This window comes from Chrysemys picta, chromosome 1 (genome assembly GCF_011386835.1).
Source record: "Chrysemys picta bellii isolate R12L10 chromosome 1, ASM1138683v2, whole genome shotgun sequence".
Classification (NCBI taxonomy): domain Eukaryota; kingdom Metazoa; phylum Chordata; order Testudines; family Emydidae; genus Chrysemys; species Chrysemys picta.
The window spans coordinates 202,635,450-202,652,424 of NC_088791.1; the positions used below are offsets into that span (position 1 = coordinate 202,635,450).

Here is a 16,975-nt window from a genome sequence, read left to right on the forward strand (position 1 = left end):
AGTCATCCGCCCCTCCCCAGCAGTGCAGGCAGGTTGGTTTGGGCACCCGGAGCAGCCAGTAGAGATGTAAATCACCACCCAAGGGAGGGTGGGGGTTATAGAGTCGTATGTGTGAGAGGGAGAGAGACACTCTGTCCTTCTCGCTTGCTATTGCAGCATGCTTGGCGTGGATGGGGCAGGGCTTCGGGGTGTTTCTGAGGAGATAGGTGTGGGACAGGCTCTGTCCCCTCAGGCAGAGCAGAATGTAGCAGCCGGCCTACTTAGTGAATTGTTCCCATTCTCTTTGTGAATTCCCCCAGGAGTATAAAACAGGTGTAAATGTTTTAAGGCTCCTTTACATTGCCAGAGTGGTGTAAAGGACAGTATGGCTTTATAAATGCTTCTGGTGCTTTAGTGATTAGAACTGGTCTACATTTTTGGACTGAAAAAAATTCCTATCAGAATGGGCTCCATGAACTGTTTGCTACTGACCTTTCTGGAGATGGTCAGTAGTCAGTATAAATTGTGAGTTTGATTCCCCAGCCCTCAATTGCTGTTCAGTTGCCTAGGATGTAACACTGAGCATATGGCTGCATATATTTGTTGACTAATAACTAGAAATAAAGGGTCAAACCTAGTTACATTACTGTTAGGCATGGGGGGTTGGGGATTTCCTCCAATGCTCTCCACTCCAATTTTCCATCCATTATATTGTCGTTGAAATAAATTACCAAAATAATTGAAACCAGAGTGATTATATTGCGTTATTTTGACAAATAAAATATGCAGAATTTTTCAGAATTTTATATCATGCATAGAATTTTTTATTTTTTGCTGCAGAATTTTTTATTTTTTGGCGCAGAATTCCCCTAGGAGTAGGTAAAAGTAACATTTTGCATTTCCATGAGGGTAAGTAGTGTAGGTCTCCCAAAATACAATCTCCTTAGTTGTCTATAAAATATTATGTAGGAACAACAGTGACAGTTAAATGCTATAATCTAATAGATATTTTTGAAATACCCTCTTTGTTTTTGCAAAATCTAGGACCAGAGCCAAGTAGAAGTAAAGATTTGAGAACAACTCTTCTCATTCTTTTCCTGTTTTCCTTTTTTTAAAGGAAATACCCACATGTTTTACAGATTCCCTGCAGATTTCTATTTTCTCTGCTAATTTACCGTTATAAAATAGTGTAGATTAAAAAGTTTATATCCATACATTTACTGAGTATTACTGATACAGGCATGAAACTGATTGTGAAAACCTACATTTGTGTCCCGAGTTCTAAAACCTTTTATATTATAACATACAGTATTAGTCCAATGGCTTCTGGTTTATACTCATTTGAAATATACGGTGTCCAGTACTGTGTATTTTTAAAACATTGGGGTTACAGACATAAAATGTACCTTTTAATTAGGTATCTTGAAAGTGCTAAAAATTTAGCACTTATACAAATATAATTTTTCACTTTGTAAATTAATTTAAACACAAAGGCGTCCAATTCTCAGCTAGTAGAAATCATTGAAGCTCTGTTGAAGTCAGTTGAGCTATGATAATTGACGATAGTTGAGGATTTTGCCATGGTTGCTGCGTTATTGTAGGTGTCCCAGTGGTGTATTTAGCACAACCTAAGGTCTCTCTTTATCAGTAATTGACTTGAGAATAGCATAGGACAAATCTGCACATATTGTTTTTCACATGTGCTTGTTTGGGTGCATAATACTCCTTAAAAGGACATTCCCTGTATACGTCTGTGTGAGGAGCACTTGGCTACATTTATGTTTGAATGTAGTGTTCAATTATGGAGAGATTGAGTCACCTTCTGTTGACTAGTGGGGACTGTACAGTTGTTAGGAGCTGCTGCTTTTCTGAAGCGATTCAATCAGGATCTAGAACTATACTCAAAGAAATGGTTAGTTTCATGGTGTAGGAAAAGTGCCTCATCCCAGTTTCCTCCCACTGAATGCTGATTTTCAGATGCCCCAAAAGGTGCAGCTTCCACATCTTTTTTTTATTATTATTATTCAGTGCAATTCCAGATACTTGGTCAGTTGAGGAAAGAGAACCCAGTTTCCCTCTTAATATGAAGACTATGGAAATCAAATTTTGTGGCCCAAATAATTTCAAGTAATAAGACCACTCAATGCTGCTCTGTGCTTTATAGCACTGGAGTGCTGGGCTGCATCTATTGGTACACTAGAGAACTGAACCATTGCTAATTGAACTGGTGGGATAACACCAGGGTAGGTACTAACACTGCAGTGTGCCCATACTGGCCATATTGTTTTGGGAGTAGTTTTGCCCCATTTCCATATTGCACTGTGCGATGACATTTCATTTGCACTGACTCCTGGGTACCTATCCCACAGTTTCTAGAAGCAATGGCTTGTGGGAAATTTCAGGTGATCTTCTGGTATCCTGAGGGAATTGTGAGAAGAGAGTTTAAACTCCCATCATTCATTCTCACCACAGAACTGAGGCAGCAGGCCCCCCAGAGTGAGTGGGGGCGTGAGTCATCCATGCCACAAGCCTCCTGCAACCCTGCTCCATTTGGAAGCCCAGACTCAATCAGTGAATCCCAGAATGTGAGCAGTGCTGGCCTTGGAGGAGCGTGGCAGGAGCACCCACAAAATATGATTCCAAAGGCCATATATGATAACCTGGTCTCAATTTAGGGCAGGTTCCCGACACAACTCCCAGAAGAGTTGGAGGTGGTGAACCTGGTGCAGCTATTTTTGGTGGGCTTGAATTGCACCAGTAGAGTCTGGAATTAGAATAGTCTCAGATAGACCATAAGATGTTAGAAGAGGGTTATAGTAAAAGAGAAATTAGAAAGCAATAGAGTGAGAATTTCCATAGACTGTCCACAGTAAATACTTATTAAAATAAAAGAAAGTGAAACTCAAAGACTGATGCTGAGTAGTAATAGATATTACAGAAATTGTCCGAAAACAGCTGATACTTGAAAACACATCCTGTCATGTTTCCAGTATCGATGTCTGGATAGATGCCAAACAGCTTGTATTTGTGAACTGGGTATGTTTTCATTCATGAACTGGCACTCTTTCCATGTTTGTACTGGTTCTTACTTCTATTTTTTTTTTTTCAATCCTCATGCTTATCCCCTGTCTGTTTAACCCTTCCCACAAATTAGATAAGTGTCCTGATGTGTCTTGAGTAACCTCTGTTGAGAATTGTGATTTTGTGTAAAGTTACAAGGGAGAAGCAAGTTAGTTTCTTCCTTGTGCATGGAATTTGACATTATGTAGAGGACATAAGTCATTCATGAATCCTTAGATTAGGTTTTATTTTTGCTGTTTCCTTCTCTGTAACCAACAAACAGAAAACTGAACAAAAGAACCTAATTTATCTCTCTTGCTTTCTTTTCCAATCATTGTGCAGGATGAATCTCTTCAGCGCCTGCAAAAGGAATCTGAGATCTTACAGAGAACATATGCACACTACTTTGATCTAACAATTATCAACAATGAAATTGATGAAACAATCAGGCATCTGGAGGAAGCCATTGAGCTTGTTTGTACAGCATCACAGTGGGTTCCAGTCTCCTGGGTCTATTAGGCCTTTCACCAGATAACTGAAGAATTTTATCAATACTGGGAACCACCTCATACATGGAAAACCTCTTTGTTATTGACCTTGTGTCAACAGATCTTGGCCCCTAGAGACTACCTAGATGTAGTGTGACCTAAATTTATAATTATTGTCATGTCCTAATAGATAGGAGGAGAAAAAAAATTAAACACTAATTTAAAGAGACAGTATCTTTTTTAATCAGTTCTCCTAAACTTTAATAAAATATATGTTTCAATATATGTATTATTCAATCCTTTGGAATGTTATATTTTTGGAAATCATAGCTTATTATTTCAAAGCCCCTAAAAACTGCACAAAATAGATGCTGCTTTCTATAATCTATTTTAATAATAATAATAATAAATGATTCTGTTACCTTAACTTGGGGGTGGAACACTACATTCTATTTAGAGTCTGATTTTATGGATTGGGATACCTTGCTTTCCTTTATTTATTTGAAATAATTAGTCTAATGATTGCAAAACAAATTCATAAATTTTAAAGGCCTTTCTTTGCTTTTTTTTTTTTTTTTTAGAATAGTATTTTTAAGTATTTTTATGTAACATCCAGATAATGTGATACTGTCTCTTTGAAGAACTCTGTAAACCTTTTAGAGATTTGAAATTGGGTCTTGACTCTTAATGCATGTGGACAGTCGCAAGCGTTCATGCCGTTGGTGTATCTGTGTTGAAAAAAAAACCTGTAATCTACAGCAAAATACATTCCGTTCATGGGAAAACGTACCCAAGGGAATAAAATAAAAATATTATTATGACTAAGTTGTAAACCTATGCACATCCCTTGCATTTTGGGCAACTTTATAAAAAAACTGATTTTTATTAATAATAATCATGTAGTGAAATGTGTTTGTAATTTTGTCTCAATTTAATTTGTTGTAAGGTGGGCGGGGGAAATTACTGGTTTCACCATTTCAGATCTGTGTTGTCTGAGAGTATTAACGTTTTAATTAAGTTTAAGCAAAGAAATGCTGATTTTTAATATGTATGTAATGTTTAAAAAATGCACACATTTTAAGAGAAAATACTGTGCAATGAAGAAACCAGTTTAAGCAATGCGATAAACTGGCTATTCCAAAAGACTCATCTACAACAGCCCTGTAAATTCCTTAAAAATGGTAACTGACTCTACAGTCTGACCAATTTTTTTTATTTTAAATATACTTCCTTTTATGTGTTCAACAATTAAATGCCTTTGGGTCCTTCATTTCATCATAGATTTCTTCAAGTAGTTCTGAAATCACTCTTAGATTTTAAGAAACCTTTCTTGACCATGCTTAAGTTAATCAAAAGCTCTGATGTGAATACAAGTCTATCATGGGGCTCTGCTGAGTACATAAACACGGTTTGACCAATTTATGAACTAGAGCAAAGCCCAAGAAAGCAAATTCAGCCATGTATTCATTTCAGAGCTTTGTGGTTCTGTGGTTTCTGTTTCCTCATCGCATGCCCCTTGGCACAGGTGGTTTACATTTCCTCTTAATGCAGCTGAACTAAATTGAGCATCATCACCACCGCAATTCATGACATCATAATCTACCTGGTCACAGGTGACAGACGGTATGATGATCCAGAGTCTGATTTCTCTTAAGAACTCAGTTGTCTGTTTTATGGTATAACATGAACTTCAGCTTGTGTGTTAAATTAGAACATGGCCATGAAAGGGTTATCCTCAAAGTTAAAATGTGATTGACCTGCAGATTGTTTCAACTGCTTGGGAACGCTTCATATAATCAAGGTATGTTCTCACTGTAAAACCTTTTCTCAAGAGGCTAAAAGCTTTTAAAGCACATAGGTTGATACTGTCCTTCCTCTTGCCCCCTGCAGCACAGACCATGCTGATTCTGCTCTCTTTTCTCCTTGTAAAGTCCTTAGACAGCAACAGAGTATCTTAGGGTCCACCAACACTTCAGATACAGCCAGATCAGCCGGGTTGCAACATGGCTATTCTGTGAACCAGTCACAACACAGTTCCAGTCTGTAATGTAGATGGAACCTTGATCCAAGGCTTTACCCCGGTTACAGGACCCATCTACAATATACACTAAAATTGTGTTATGACCAGGTCACAGAACAAACATCTTGTAATTGAGTCCTTTGACTTAGTTATATTTGTAATGTTTGTATACAAGCTGTTGGAAATCTGCTAACAAAAAGGTTCTTATGGACCCTCACCTATGTAGCCCCAACAAAAGCGTGACATTGATTGTTTAACAAGGCCTGGTCTACACTGGGGATGGCGGGGGAGGATCGATCGATCTAAGTTACGCAACTTCAGCTACATGAATAACGTAGCTGAAGTCGACGTACTTAGATCTACTCACCGCGGTGTCTTCACTACGGTGAGTCTACTGCTGCCGCTCCCCCGTTGACTCTGCCTGCGCCTCTTGCTAAGCTGGAGTACAGGAGTCGACAGGAGAGCACTCAGGGATCGATTTATCGCCTCTAGACTAGACACAATAAATCGATCTCCACTGGATTGATCACTGCCGGCCGATCCGGTCGGTAGTGAAGACATACCCCAAGGGATAGCAAAAAGTGTATTAAATTGTTGGAACTTGTTCATCCACTCAGGCCTTAGCATTTCCAGAATGTTTAAAAAATAGACTGTAACCCTGGTAATAAGTGAAAATCCAGAAACAATTGTCAGCATCCACTAGTACTGTACCATTGTAATTACAGTTGCATTTGAGCAGGCATTCTTGCAGACAAGCCCTTCATATGGTGGCACTAGCCACAGCTTAGCTCAGTGCTAGGTCAGTACACTCTCAGACTACCTCTTTTCCTGATCAAGCACAAAGATGAGCAGACTAAACAAAATGCAGCAAGAAAGAATTCCTGTTCTTAGAAACACAGTCGTCTTCTATGGGTAAGCATCTGTATCTCTGACTTCATTGACACCTTCTTTATCTTAAATGTTTGTAAAGTTAAACAGGTATTTGTAAGGAAACTTGGATACTATTTAAGCCATAATCCACCAGAAAGAAAATTTGATTATGCAGGACATTCTGATTCTGTCAATTTGAATTACTTGGAGATTCTGAACAACCAGCCTCCTAGAAAGAGAAGTCTGCTACCTTGCATATTATTATTAAGCAGTAATATAATATAATTGACTTGGAGGGAAGAAAGTGGAGTCCCTCATTTAGGCAATGATATACAGTAGTCTCTGTCTCAGTAAACTGATCTTTGGATAGATTTGTTTCTGGATGCAATATGTCTAACCAAGATCAGCCTACCTTTAAGGAATTCTAGGCCCGATCTAGATGCCTTGTCTGCTCCATTTATGCTACTCCCATGGCAGAAAGAGCAGAAGGCTGCCTTAGCTCCCCAGCTGAGGGTTTCCCTGGTATGGAGAAGACTAACGGGTATAGAACTAGTGGTGAGGGGATGCAGCTCATTGTGTTTCAGCTATCCCCAGCTGGAGGATGGCCCCTGACATTATGTCTACACTGGCGGGTGGGGGGAGGGAACTGCAGCAGTGAGTCTCAGAGCCTGAGTGTACAGACTTGAGCTCCTGCTATGACACTAAAAATAGCCAAGTAAACGTACCCAATTGAGCTCTGGGAGGCGGTGGATTTAGAGCCTGAGGATGCTACTACCTTATGTAGTTACCCTTGCATAGAAAGAAATCCACCCCTTCCCCCAGCCTCAGAGCCCCAGCCCTAGCGGGAATATCTACGTGGCTATTTTTAGGGCTGTAGCATGAGCCCAAGTCTGTAGACCTGGGCTCTGAGTCTCACTGCCCCGCAGGTTTTTTTGCAAAGTAAACACACCCTTAGGGGCTGTAGCCAGCCAACATAACTTTAAGCAGACATTAGGCTGCTCTAAATTATGCTGGCACTGCTTCAGAAGTGGCCCTGGAATAAGAGAGTTGTTACCTTTGGCTCCAAGTCTTTATAATTTTGTAAGTCGCTTGTGCACTGGGGCTCTTAGCATTAGACAGTTTATTAAGTAAATTTGATCCTTCCAGTATGCTGCATCTTCCATCTGCCTCGTGCCTGTGGACTTAAAAATTGTAAGGTTCTCTATTAAGTGTTCTTTTAACGTTTCCATTTCCTGCATAAAAAGAACCCTTGTTATTTTATGTTTCAGGGTGAAAAGATTATTGAATTGTAGCAGTAGCCAGTTAGGAAGTTGTGGCAACTATACGCATGCAGCTTTTTAATAGCAGAAGAATGTCTTCTGTTCCCTTCCCTTCTAGATTTAATCCTTGGACATTGGGTGGGTTTTTTTGGTCAAGAAATATGCATTGCCATATTCTCTTAACTTCAGAGATCAGTAGCAAACTTGCACATTTAGCAGTATATTTTAACCTAGAAGATTTCAAAGATTTGCTCTGTTTTAGTGCTTCTCAGATATATTTTGTCATTATTAAAAATGGAAGGCGTGTCCTCAAATATCACCTTAAATATGGCTACTAAAAATCACAATAGGAAAAATACTTACATATGCAGGCTGTAACTTATTTCTTATTTATTTTTCGTTCTTTGCTCAAAAGAAGCTGAGTATTGGGAAAAGTTGCTGAACATAAAGTTGACCTTTCAAAACGTAGATAAAAATATCCAGTCCAAGCACTTTGTGGTCTTGTTCTACTCTACTAAGATTAGGCCTAAATGCCCTTATTTAAGGCAGTTAAAACCTGGATCTAAGCAGTAACATGTTTGATATACAAGTTTTTCTAGAGGACGCAGGAAACCTACAAAACTTTTCTAATGAATTCTAGATGAATTAGAAGTAAAATATACTACAACTCTGCTGCTCACAAAATATTTTCTTAGGTTCAGTCAAGCAGGTATAATGGGTCTTGTATGTGTGCGGTTCTGCAGTGTGGGGTCGGTAGTGGGCTTGGCTAATGAGTGAGCGTGAGCCAGGATATGGGGACATGTAGTGTAGACACACCCTGAGGGTTGCTTCACATAATAGCACCTGGGCACCAGGGTGGTGGGCACATTAGATTAACTAAGGAAGAGCATATTTTTCCCAATATTATATGGAAATATTCCAAGCAGGTTACAAACATAATTCTTGCCATTTTTCCTTCTGGCCTTCAATTAAGTACTATTAGTGCACCTGGCAACAATGTTTGCTTTCTGTTCTTAAAAGAATTGGATACAGCCATCTACTCCAATCCTTTGTAAGAGGCGTTAGAGTGCTGAGACAAGAAAAGAAGCTTTTAAATTCTGATGACCTAACTTTGGTGTTAAAGGCTTTTCTAGTTCATTTCCCAAGCCTGTACATTACAGAGAATTTTAGTTCTTACTGTGGAAAGATGTTTCTTTTAGCAGTAACCTCAGCCAGGCATGCTGGGGAGTTACCAGCATTAATCACAAATAGCCTTTTCTTGGTTGTATGAAATGTAGTTTTCTTAATCCTCTAGTTCTATACAGAAATAAGATTTTTTTTTCCCATGCCATATCTATTACTGGCCACTGATCTAGGGAAACCAAGGCCATGGCAGTAAGGGTCTGTATTTCAGCAGTGCTGATATCGGTGCTGAAACGAGGGGTGCTGTCGCACTCCCTGGCTTGAAGTGGTTTCAATCACATACAGGGTTTACAGTTTGGTTCAAGGGGTCTCAGCACCCCCACTATACAAATTGTTCCAGCACCCCTGAGTGCTCAGCTACCACAATTCCAACTACAGTCACTGGGAGCTGTGGGTGCTCAGCACCTCTGAATGGCTGGCTCCGAAATGTGATGTCCTCTTTCCTTAAAGTTGTCTGTTTCTTTTGGAGATGAGATGGAATGAAAAGTTTTTTGTCAGAAGAGATCCACCAGATATGCTAGCTGAGCCCAGAGGGTGTATTCACCTTGAACCAGTGGTTAGTATTGTTCAAGAGATTGATCTAGGTGCATCTTCTCATGGAACATTGTCATAATGGTTTGTGTTTGGTATTAGCAAAGTATGGCAGTTGCAAAGTTAACGTGTCCCTGGCAAGTAACCATCACTAATTTTCTCACCTGTGCAGAGCAAATAAGCCAAAGGAAATGAAGGAGCTGGTTTGTGTTTAAGTCTAACTCACTTTTAACTTCAGACTGAAGGAACCTTCACTTATACTGCTTTTAATTAAATAGCAACAAAGAGTCCTGTGGCACCTTATAGACTAACAGAAGTATTGGAGCATAAGCTTTCGTGGGTGAATACCCATCTGACGAAGCGGGTATTCACAACATGCATCTGATGAAGCGGGTATTCACCCACGAAAGCTTATGCGCCAATACTTCTGTTAGTCTATAAGGTGCCACAGGACTCTGTCGCTTTTTACAGATCCAGACTAACCCGGCTACCCCTCTGATACTTTAATTAAATAGTCCAGGATAGTGAGGTGAGAGTCTCTTAAGCAGGAGGGGAAGACATGTTCTCTGTGCAGCAGGAGCTAATTGGGTATATCTACACTGAAAAAAAAGGTGTGTTCTTAAGTGAGCTAAACCGTGTTAACTAACTCAGGTTAAAATAGTGAAGACACGGCAACTCAGCTGTTAACTCTAGTTAGCAGGTCAAGTTAAAGCTTACAGGGGAAACTGGAGTTGAACCTGAGCTGTTAACCCAAGCTAAAAGCTGAGTTGCTGTGTCTTCACTGCTATTTTAATACTTTAGCCACCACAGGCTAGTTAACCCAAGTTAAGAACACGCCTTTTTTGCAGTGAAGATGCACCCTTAGAGCCAGGGGTGCCACCACAGGGAGTGCCCACACTTTTAAAAAAGATACACAATTTGAGAGATTTGTGTTTTAAATTAGCTTCTAAAAGGTCACCTGTGACTAAGACAGGTGTGGATTGTTTTTTGGGTGTGCGAGGGGAAAGGTTGACATGCTAAAGTAGCACAATTACCTGATGCTAATACCAGGACATCCTGTTTTGTTTAATTGTGGTGTGGAAACATCACAATTGCAAACCTGATTCTAGGATTTGTTTTTCATAAAACGTTGCCATCCTTTTCCCCCCTCTATTACTGCCTTTGTATAAAAATGGTTTTGGAAGTATTGTCTCCATGATAAGAGGGAGAGTTGGGATATTGTAAATTACACCATATCCAATTTAAGTAGAGCAGTGTATTAGTGTGCAATGACACTGGTGTGTGGAGGTTGTCCTTTACCACCAGAACTCTGGACGATTTTAAAAGCTTCAGATTCTTCGTAAACCTCCTAAATGTGTATCTACTTACGTGCCTTTGGAACACCTGAGGTTGTGGCTGTTCCTCTGCCCGCTTGCCAGAATAAGTATAAAACTCATGCAAGGACTAAGTGTCTGAAGCATAAGTAAATGAGTCAATGAAGCACTCTGTGAAGTTATCCATTGCACGGAGGGGATTAGAGAAACTCCATATTATTTATAGGCTGAACATAGGATTCTGTGCTGTTGGAAACCTTAGAAATGGGCTTTTGTCCTTTCAGAGTTGGAGAAAATAATCCATAAATATAATGTATAAAAGACGGAAAGGACATTTGTCTAATCATCTGGCTCACAGATAATTCAGTTATGAGATGATCCTTAAAATAGTATTTAAATAAGTTGGGGTTTTTTTGCTCTTTCCACTCCAGATGTAAGCTGGTGTCTAATTCAAGCACACCGGGTGTTTCCTAGGACTCACCTGGAGGAAGAGGGGAGAGATATTTTCCTCATTACCTCTCCTGCTGCCAAAAAATAGTTCGTTGTTCATGAGAACAACACTGATGTAGAAGAGTGTCTGTCACCCTCTTAGTGCTGAGTTCCATTTCTGCAGGGTTTAATACATCTGCCAAATCATAACCTGATGTGACAATTTGGGGGTTCCTCTGTTCTAGAGCACTTACTTTTATTTTTACAATATGTAAACTAATGTAGCCTTAATTATGCTGATTTCTGAAGGACAGCAGCAAAGTGTTCCAACTCTCCTATACATTATTGTATGCCACACAGTCAACTCAGTGACTCTTTTTTAATGTTGTTTTTGCAGACACCTAAGGCAGCCTGGTCTTAACCCACCGAAGCCAATGGAAAGACTCCCATTGTCTTCAATAGGCTTTGGATCAGGCCTTTAATCCTGTGTTTGTACTAGTGCCTATTCACATTTTTATTTACTTCTTTTTCTGATTGCTTAGGCAGTTAGTTTGAAAAATGGCTTCTGCGGAAGTGCAGTAATTCACCTTTCATAGGTTTTTATTCCAGCTGTGCATTCCATTTTTGCCATAGTTTGAATGCTGTACAAATCTTGACATTGCATGGAATTTGCGTACTTAGATTTACCTCACTAGGGATCTTTCGGAATTGTCAAGTGGATCGAATCCTTCTCGCCAGATACACACAAGCTGCAGTGGGAGTCCAGATGTGAGTCAGGCCTGAAGGGTTTAGTGCATGGCGTCACTACTTATTAGAGTGTTGCATGGTAATAAATGAAGATATTCCACATGCCACCATGCACTCTATTCTTGCTGCTGAGAATCCCAGCAAATGAAGCCAAGTGCACTAGTTGTGATTTGTTATATGTCGAAATCGTGCTTAGCTCTGTTCAAGACACAGAAGAATTATTTCCTTGCCCCAAGGAAATTACAATCTTATGGCCTACTTCTGAAAATCCAGGTTCATGTGAGCAGCCCTATTGAAGGAACTACTTGCATAAGTAAAGACTATTAACGCAGGTGAGGATTTTCAGGATGTTGCCCTAAATATGTAATAATCTGTAGAATATTGTGTAATGGCCTGGCAAAAATGTGACGCTATAACTGCAACAAAAAAAAATTAGTTAAAATAAAATTAAGCATCTGCCTAGGTAAGGCACAACCTCGGTGATTATAGTTGTGTTCTGTGACTCAGCCTAGAGAGCCAGGCAGTGTTTAGGCTCCTGCTTTAACTCTGAATTTCCTTGTCTTTAATGGTTTGACAGTCCTGAACCTTACGTAAACAGTCTGCAGCATCTGGTGGATGCTGTCTGACGTTCACTCCCCGCCAGAGTTGGACTGATAAAGTGTGTCTGCAAAGTAGGGAGGATATATTGGTATTAATCCAACCAACAGAAACGGTGGGCTGCCTGTGGAGAACAGAAAGTATGCAGTAGTTCTGCTGACAGGGCACTGGTCAGGAGATCTGGACTCTGTTTTTGGCTCTCCCACTGACCTGCTGTGGTGAACCTGGGTAAGTCACATAACCCCTCTGTGCCACTGTTTCCTCTCCCATCTATTGTCTGTCTTGCCTATTTAAATTTAAGCTATTTTGGTCAGGGTCTGTCCCTCACTATGTGTTTGTACACCACCTAGCACAATGGGGCCCTGATCTCAATTGGGACCACTAGGTGTTACAGGAATACAAATAATACTTCTGCTGCTTAAAATTGCCCGCTAGGCTGAATGACCCTGAAAATTGGCCTCTGGGTGAAATTCTGACGGGTGGGAGGTGATTTAGGGAATATTATGTATTATTTCTGTAACAGTAACATCTCGAGGCTCTGATCAGGATTGAATTAGGTGCTGCACAAACACAGAGGAAGACATGGTCCCTGCCCTGAAGAGCTAACAGTCTAAAGGAAGAGTGGAACACTACACCAGTCTGCTCGCAATAATTGGTGTGTGTCTCAATTTGAATTGATGTAAATTTTGAGGTTTTTTAAAACAATTTTGCCTTCCTCATGTTGTAACGACTTCAGAGTTTTTCTTTCTAGTATTGCTAGTGTTCTCTTTTCAGACTTGTCTTCATATTAACTGCATAACCCTCCTTCCAATACATTGTGTGACAAAGTTCCTCCTCTGCCTTGGTGGGTCCTGCACTTTTTGGCAGAATTGCTCACCTCAGAGGTTCACAGCAGCCCTCAGTTTGGCCACATCTGCTAGTGGTTCAAACCTGCCATTCACTCAGCTAATCTCATCACTGGCCCGCATGGGGGAAATGGAGAACAATCCCACAGTCTCTGTGTTCCACCTAGTGGGTAGTGGACAGGCCAGGTCCCTTTCCAAATTAGACCTTCCCTTTTGGTGTTGTTCACAGACCAGCTCAACTCCTCCTGTGTCCGATCAGGAGTTGGAGGGATAGGGCAACCCAGGCCTGCCCTCTACACCGGGTTCCAGCCCAGGGCCCTGTGGATAGCAGCTGTCTATGTGTCCTGTATCAGCTGCATGACAGCTACAACTCCCTGGGCTACTTCCCCATGGCCTCCTCCCAGCACCTTCTTTATCCTCACCACAGGATCTTCCTCCTGAAGCCTGATCACGCTTGTACTCTTCAGTCCTCCAGCAGCACACCCTCTCACTCCCTGCTCGCCCTCCACTAACTGATAGGAGGTCCTTTTTTAAACCAGGTGTCCTGATTAGTCTGCCTGCCATAATTGATTCTAGTATGTTCTTAATTGGCTCCAGGTGTCTTAATTAGTTCTAGCAGGTTCCTGATTGCTCTGGTCACTCAGGGAACAGAAAACTATTCATCCAGTGGCCGGTATATTTGCCTTCTACCAGATTCCTGTCCCCCACTGCTCTGGGTCTGTCACAATTGGTTACTCATGAGACGTTTCTGACAAAGGCTAGGCCCCATTTTAGTGCCTGTGGAAATGATCTTTTCACCACAAAAAAGCAAAGCTCTGCACTTGCTGTCTTGAAAACATCCCTTGGCTCTTGTTTGATTTTCACCCATGAACATCAAAATGCTTGCTGCTCTAACGTCACATCCTTGCAATGTTTGTTTTTAAAGCTTAGTGCACTAGTGTTAGTGGGGCGTAATAGCATCTAAAGCCTTGTATCAGCTCTGCTTTTATTGCTTAAAACAGGGGGGAAAAATAGAAGGGGGGCATCTACTGAAATAATTTTGGTCGCATCATATCGGAACTGTGCATTTAATTGCTATTTATTTAATGGTGCCCAGAGGTCTTGATCCAGGATCGGGGTTATGTTGACCAGTTCAACCACAGTGGTAGATGTGGTCTTTGTCCAAAAGAGTTTATATAGCATGTAAGATTAATACCTAATTTCTGAAAGACACTTTTTCAGAAGGCCGACCTATTAAACCCCCCAAATTGTGGTTTATAATGAAAATGTCAACTCATCTAGACTATAACATGGCAGTCAGTACCGAGCAGCATACTATTACGTGGTGTCCTACTGCGTAGTCTCAGCAGTCTAGTGATCAATCAGATGTAAGCCAACAGGTCAGACATAATGGAGTGGTCGTTTTTAGGCTATTAAGGAGAAGAAAAAGTAAAGTGTATAAGGTAAAGGAGAAATGAATGAATAAAATGCCAAAAGAAAAGAAAACCCTAGTATTTTAAACTATAAGGTAACCCAAGAATAATAAGCCTGGAGAATCCCCGTAAACCTGAAAGGTGAGGCAAAGCCTAGTAAAGAATATTTTTGCTGTTTGGTCCTTACGATGTGGCCTGGGTATTTGGAGTGAAATTCTCCCCTCTGCCAGAGGACCTGCACAAGACGTATGCATTAAGCATTCAAGATAAAGTTTCAGTGGGATTTAAGAGCTACATGGAGGTAAATTTCAGTCCCCAGTGATAGGCCATGAAAACAAATTACAGCCCTCACCACTGACTGGTGCAAAGCACTTGCTGAATTCTTCTGAAACACGTTTTTTTAAGCAGTTGAAGGGGTTTAAGTAATACCCTCTGACATCTCCTCTATATGACGTTGGACTGTAAATACAAGTCTTGTCTCTCTTCCTTCTTTTACGGCAAAGAGTTTCTCAGACTGGGGCTTGAGAATTTGCATATAAGTCTGATTTCATGATTATTTGTTTAAAATTTTTCTTCCTGGGAATGTTTGTGTTATTTCAATATGTCTTTATGGCTGGCATTGGAGCTTAATGTCAACTCTTTAATAAGAGTCTGTATGTCATAGAGTTACATGCACCTAATAAATATAATTGCTACACACAAGAAGAAAACCCTGGCTAGGAACAGGCATTGGTCTCCTGCGTTGTTTACCTCCTCAGTGAGAATTTGAATTATGTTAGCCATTTAGATTGGATCCAAATACTTCAGTATAGTTAATTAGCTGATCAGATTTAGCTAAATATTGCAGCACAGGTCCTCATTTATAAACAAGAGGTTCACCACACAGCTTAGGAAGTGAAAAGCCAAGGTGGCTTTTGTGCTCCCCTGATCCTGGGGTTGACGTGCCAAGCTGGTCCTCTAGTGTAAGTCTCCTGGAAGATACAATGACATGGGCAGATGCCATAGAAATCTGGGGTCAAAGGTTGGTGTCCATAATCAACATAGTTCCTCTTTTCTACCCTACTCGGCCCCTTCTCTCGCATAGTTTAATGGCTGCTACTATTAAAGACAAAGAGGAACATCAGCAGAGAAGTATATAGTAGTATTTATTTACTTATTAAACTGAATTGCCACTTGTGCTGCCAAAAACCTTGCAGGAGCCTGCATACCTCACTGTGAGAGTCTGATGCTTTTCAATGTAAACACCTCTTCTAGACAACTTTAAGGATAGCAGTACACCTTGACTATGTGCACCAAGGAAGAGGAACATCTGGGCTCAGTGGAGGCCTTGAAAGGATCCCCTTGGAGAAGTTTTCTCCAGAAATGTATAGAATAAAGTAGAGCTGGGCTTGATCCCAATCCCCATATTGATGTTGGACATTTCTGAAATCCAGAGCCAGATTTTGCAAATGGCATCTATCATTATAGTGCCCCAAGCCAACATCCCAGATCTCATCAACATCCAACACTGGGGTCGTTTGCCATCTAAGCAAGGGTGCTGGAATAATTTTTATAGTTAGGGTGCTGAGAGCCATTGAACTGAACTGCAAACCCTGTTTATGATGGAAACCACTTCAAGCCACTGAGTGCAGCAGCACCTATGCACCTAGAGCCAAATTTTGCAGCTTGAGCCCATCCCTAGAACACAGTCAAACTAGTCAAACCAAAGACAAGATTCTATTTTTAATTTGCCTCCTACTCAACAGAAGTTATCATTTGAAAAACAGTTTTACTGTTACTAGATGCCTCAGTGTAATACTCTGTATTTAAGATCCTAGGGCCTTAGAAAGAAGTTTGGTGAAAGGTAAACAAATAGACAGGTCATGTATAGCCCAACACATGCTTTAAAATTCCCACGGTGCACTGAAATCTCCTTCCAGGCTTTCAGTTGCAACTATTGGTTAATAAAACATAGCCCTTTGTTTTCCAGACTTCTTTGCTGGGGAGGAGTCACTCAGCCAGAATTAAGGAAGTGTATTAACAATGTGAATCAAACTGTTTCATGTTAATGAATTTGCCTGTGTACATACACATAGCATGGCCTCTTCTCAATAGAATTAGAACTGCTCAACTGTGTGTCATATGCTCTATGTTGGTAATAACGTGCCAATTGCCTCTTACCTCAGGTAGGCTTTTCAATCAGGAGAAGGTGAGCTCTGGCCCCTGTGGTGCAGTGAAGTTGAGTGGCTATGCAGTATTGACAG

General features: G+C 40.6%; 1 protein-coding gene across 31 annotated transcripts in view; it reads left to right on the forward strand.

Annotated features, from left to right (window-relative positions):
- CASK (calcium/calmodulin dependent serine protein kinase) overlaps positions 1-4,780 on the forward strand; it is a 412,098-nt gene extending 407,318 nt beyond the window's left edge. For all 31 annotated transcript variants that reach the window (XM_005301770.5, XM_005301765.5, XM_005301766.5 and 28 more), the window contains one exon: positions 3,382-4,780. In XM_005301770.5, coding sequence (XP_005301827.1) covers positions 3,382-3,558 — 177 coding nt within the window. In that variant the 3' untranslated portion in view covers positions 3,559-4,780. The remainder of the gene's footprint in view (positions 1-3,381) is intronic.
- The last annotated feature ends 12,195 nt before the right edge of the window (positions 4,781-16,975 follow it).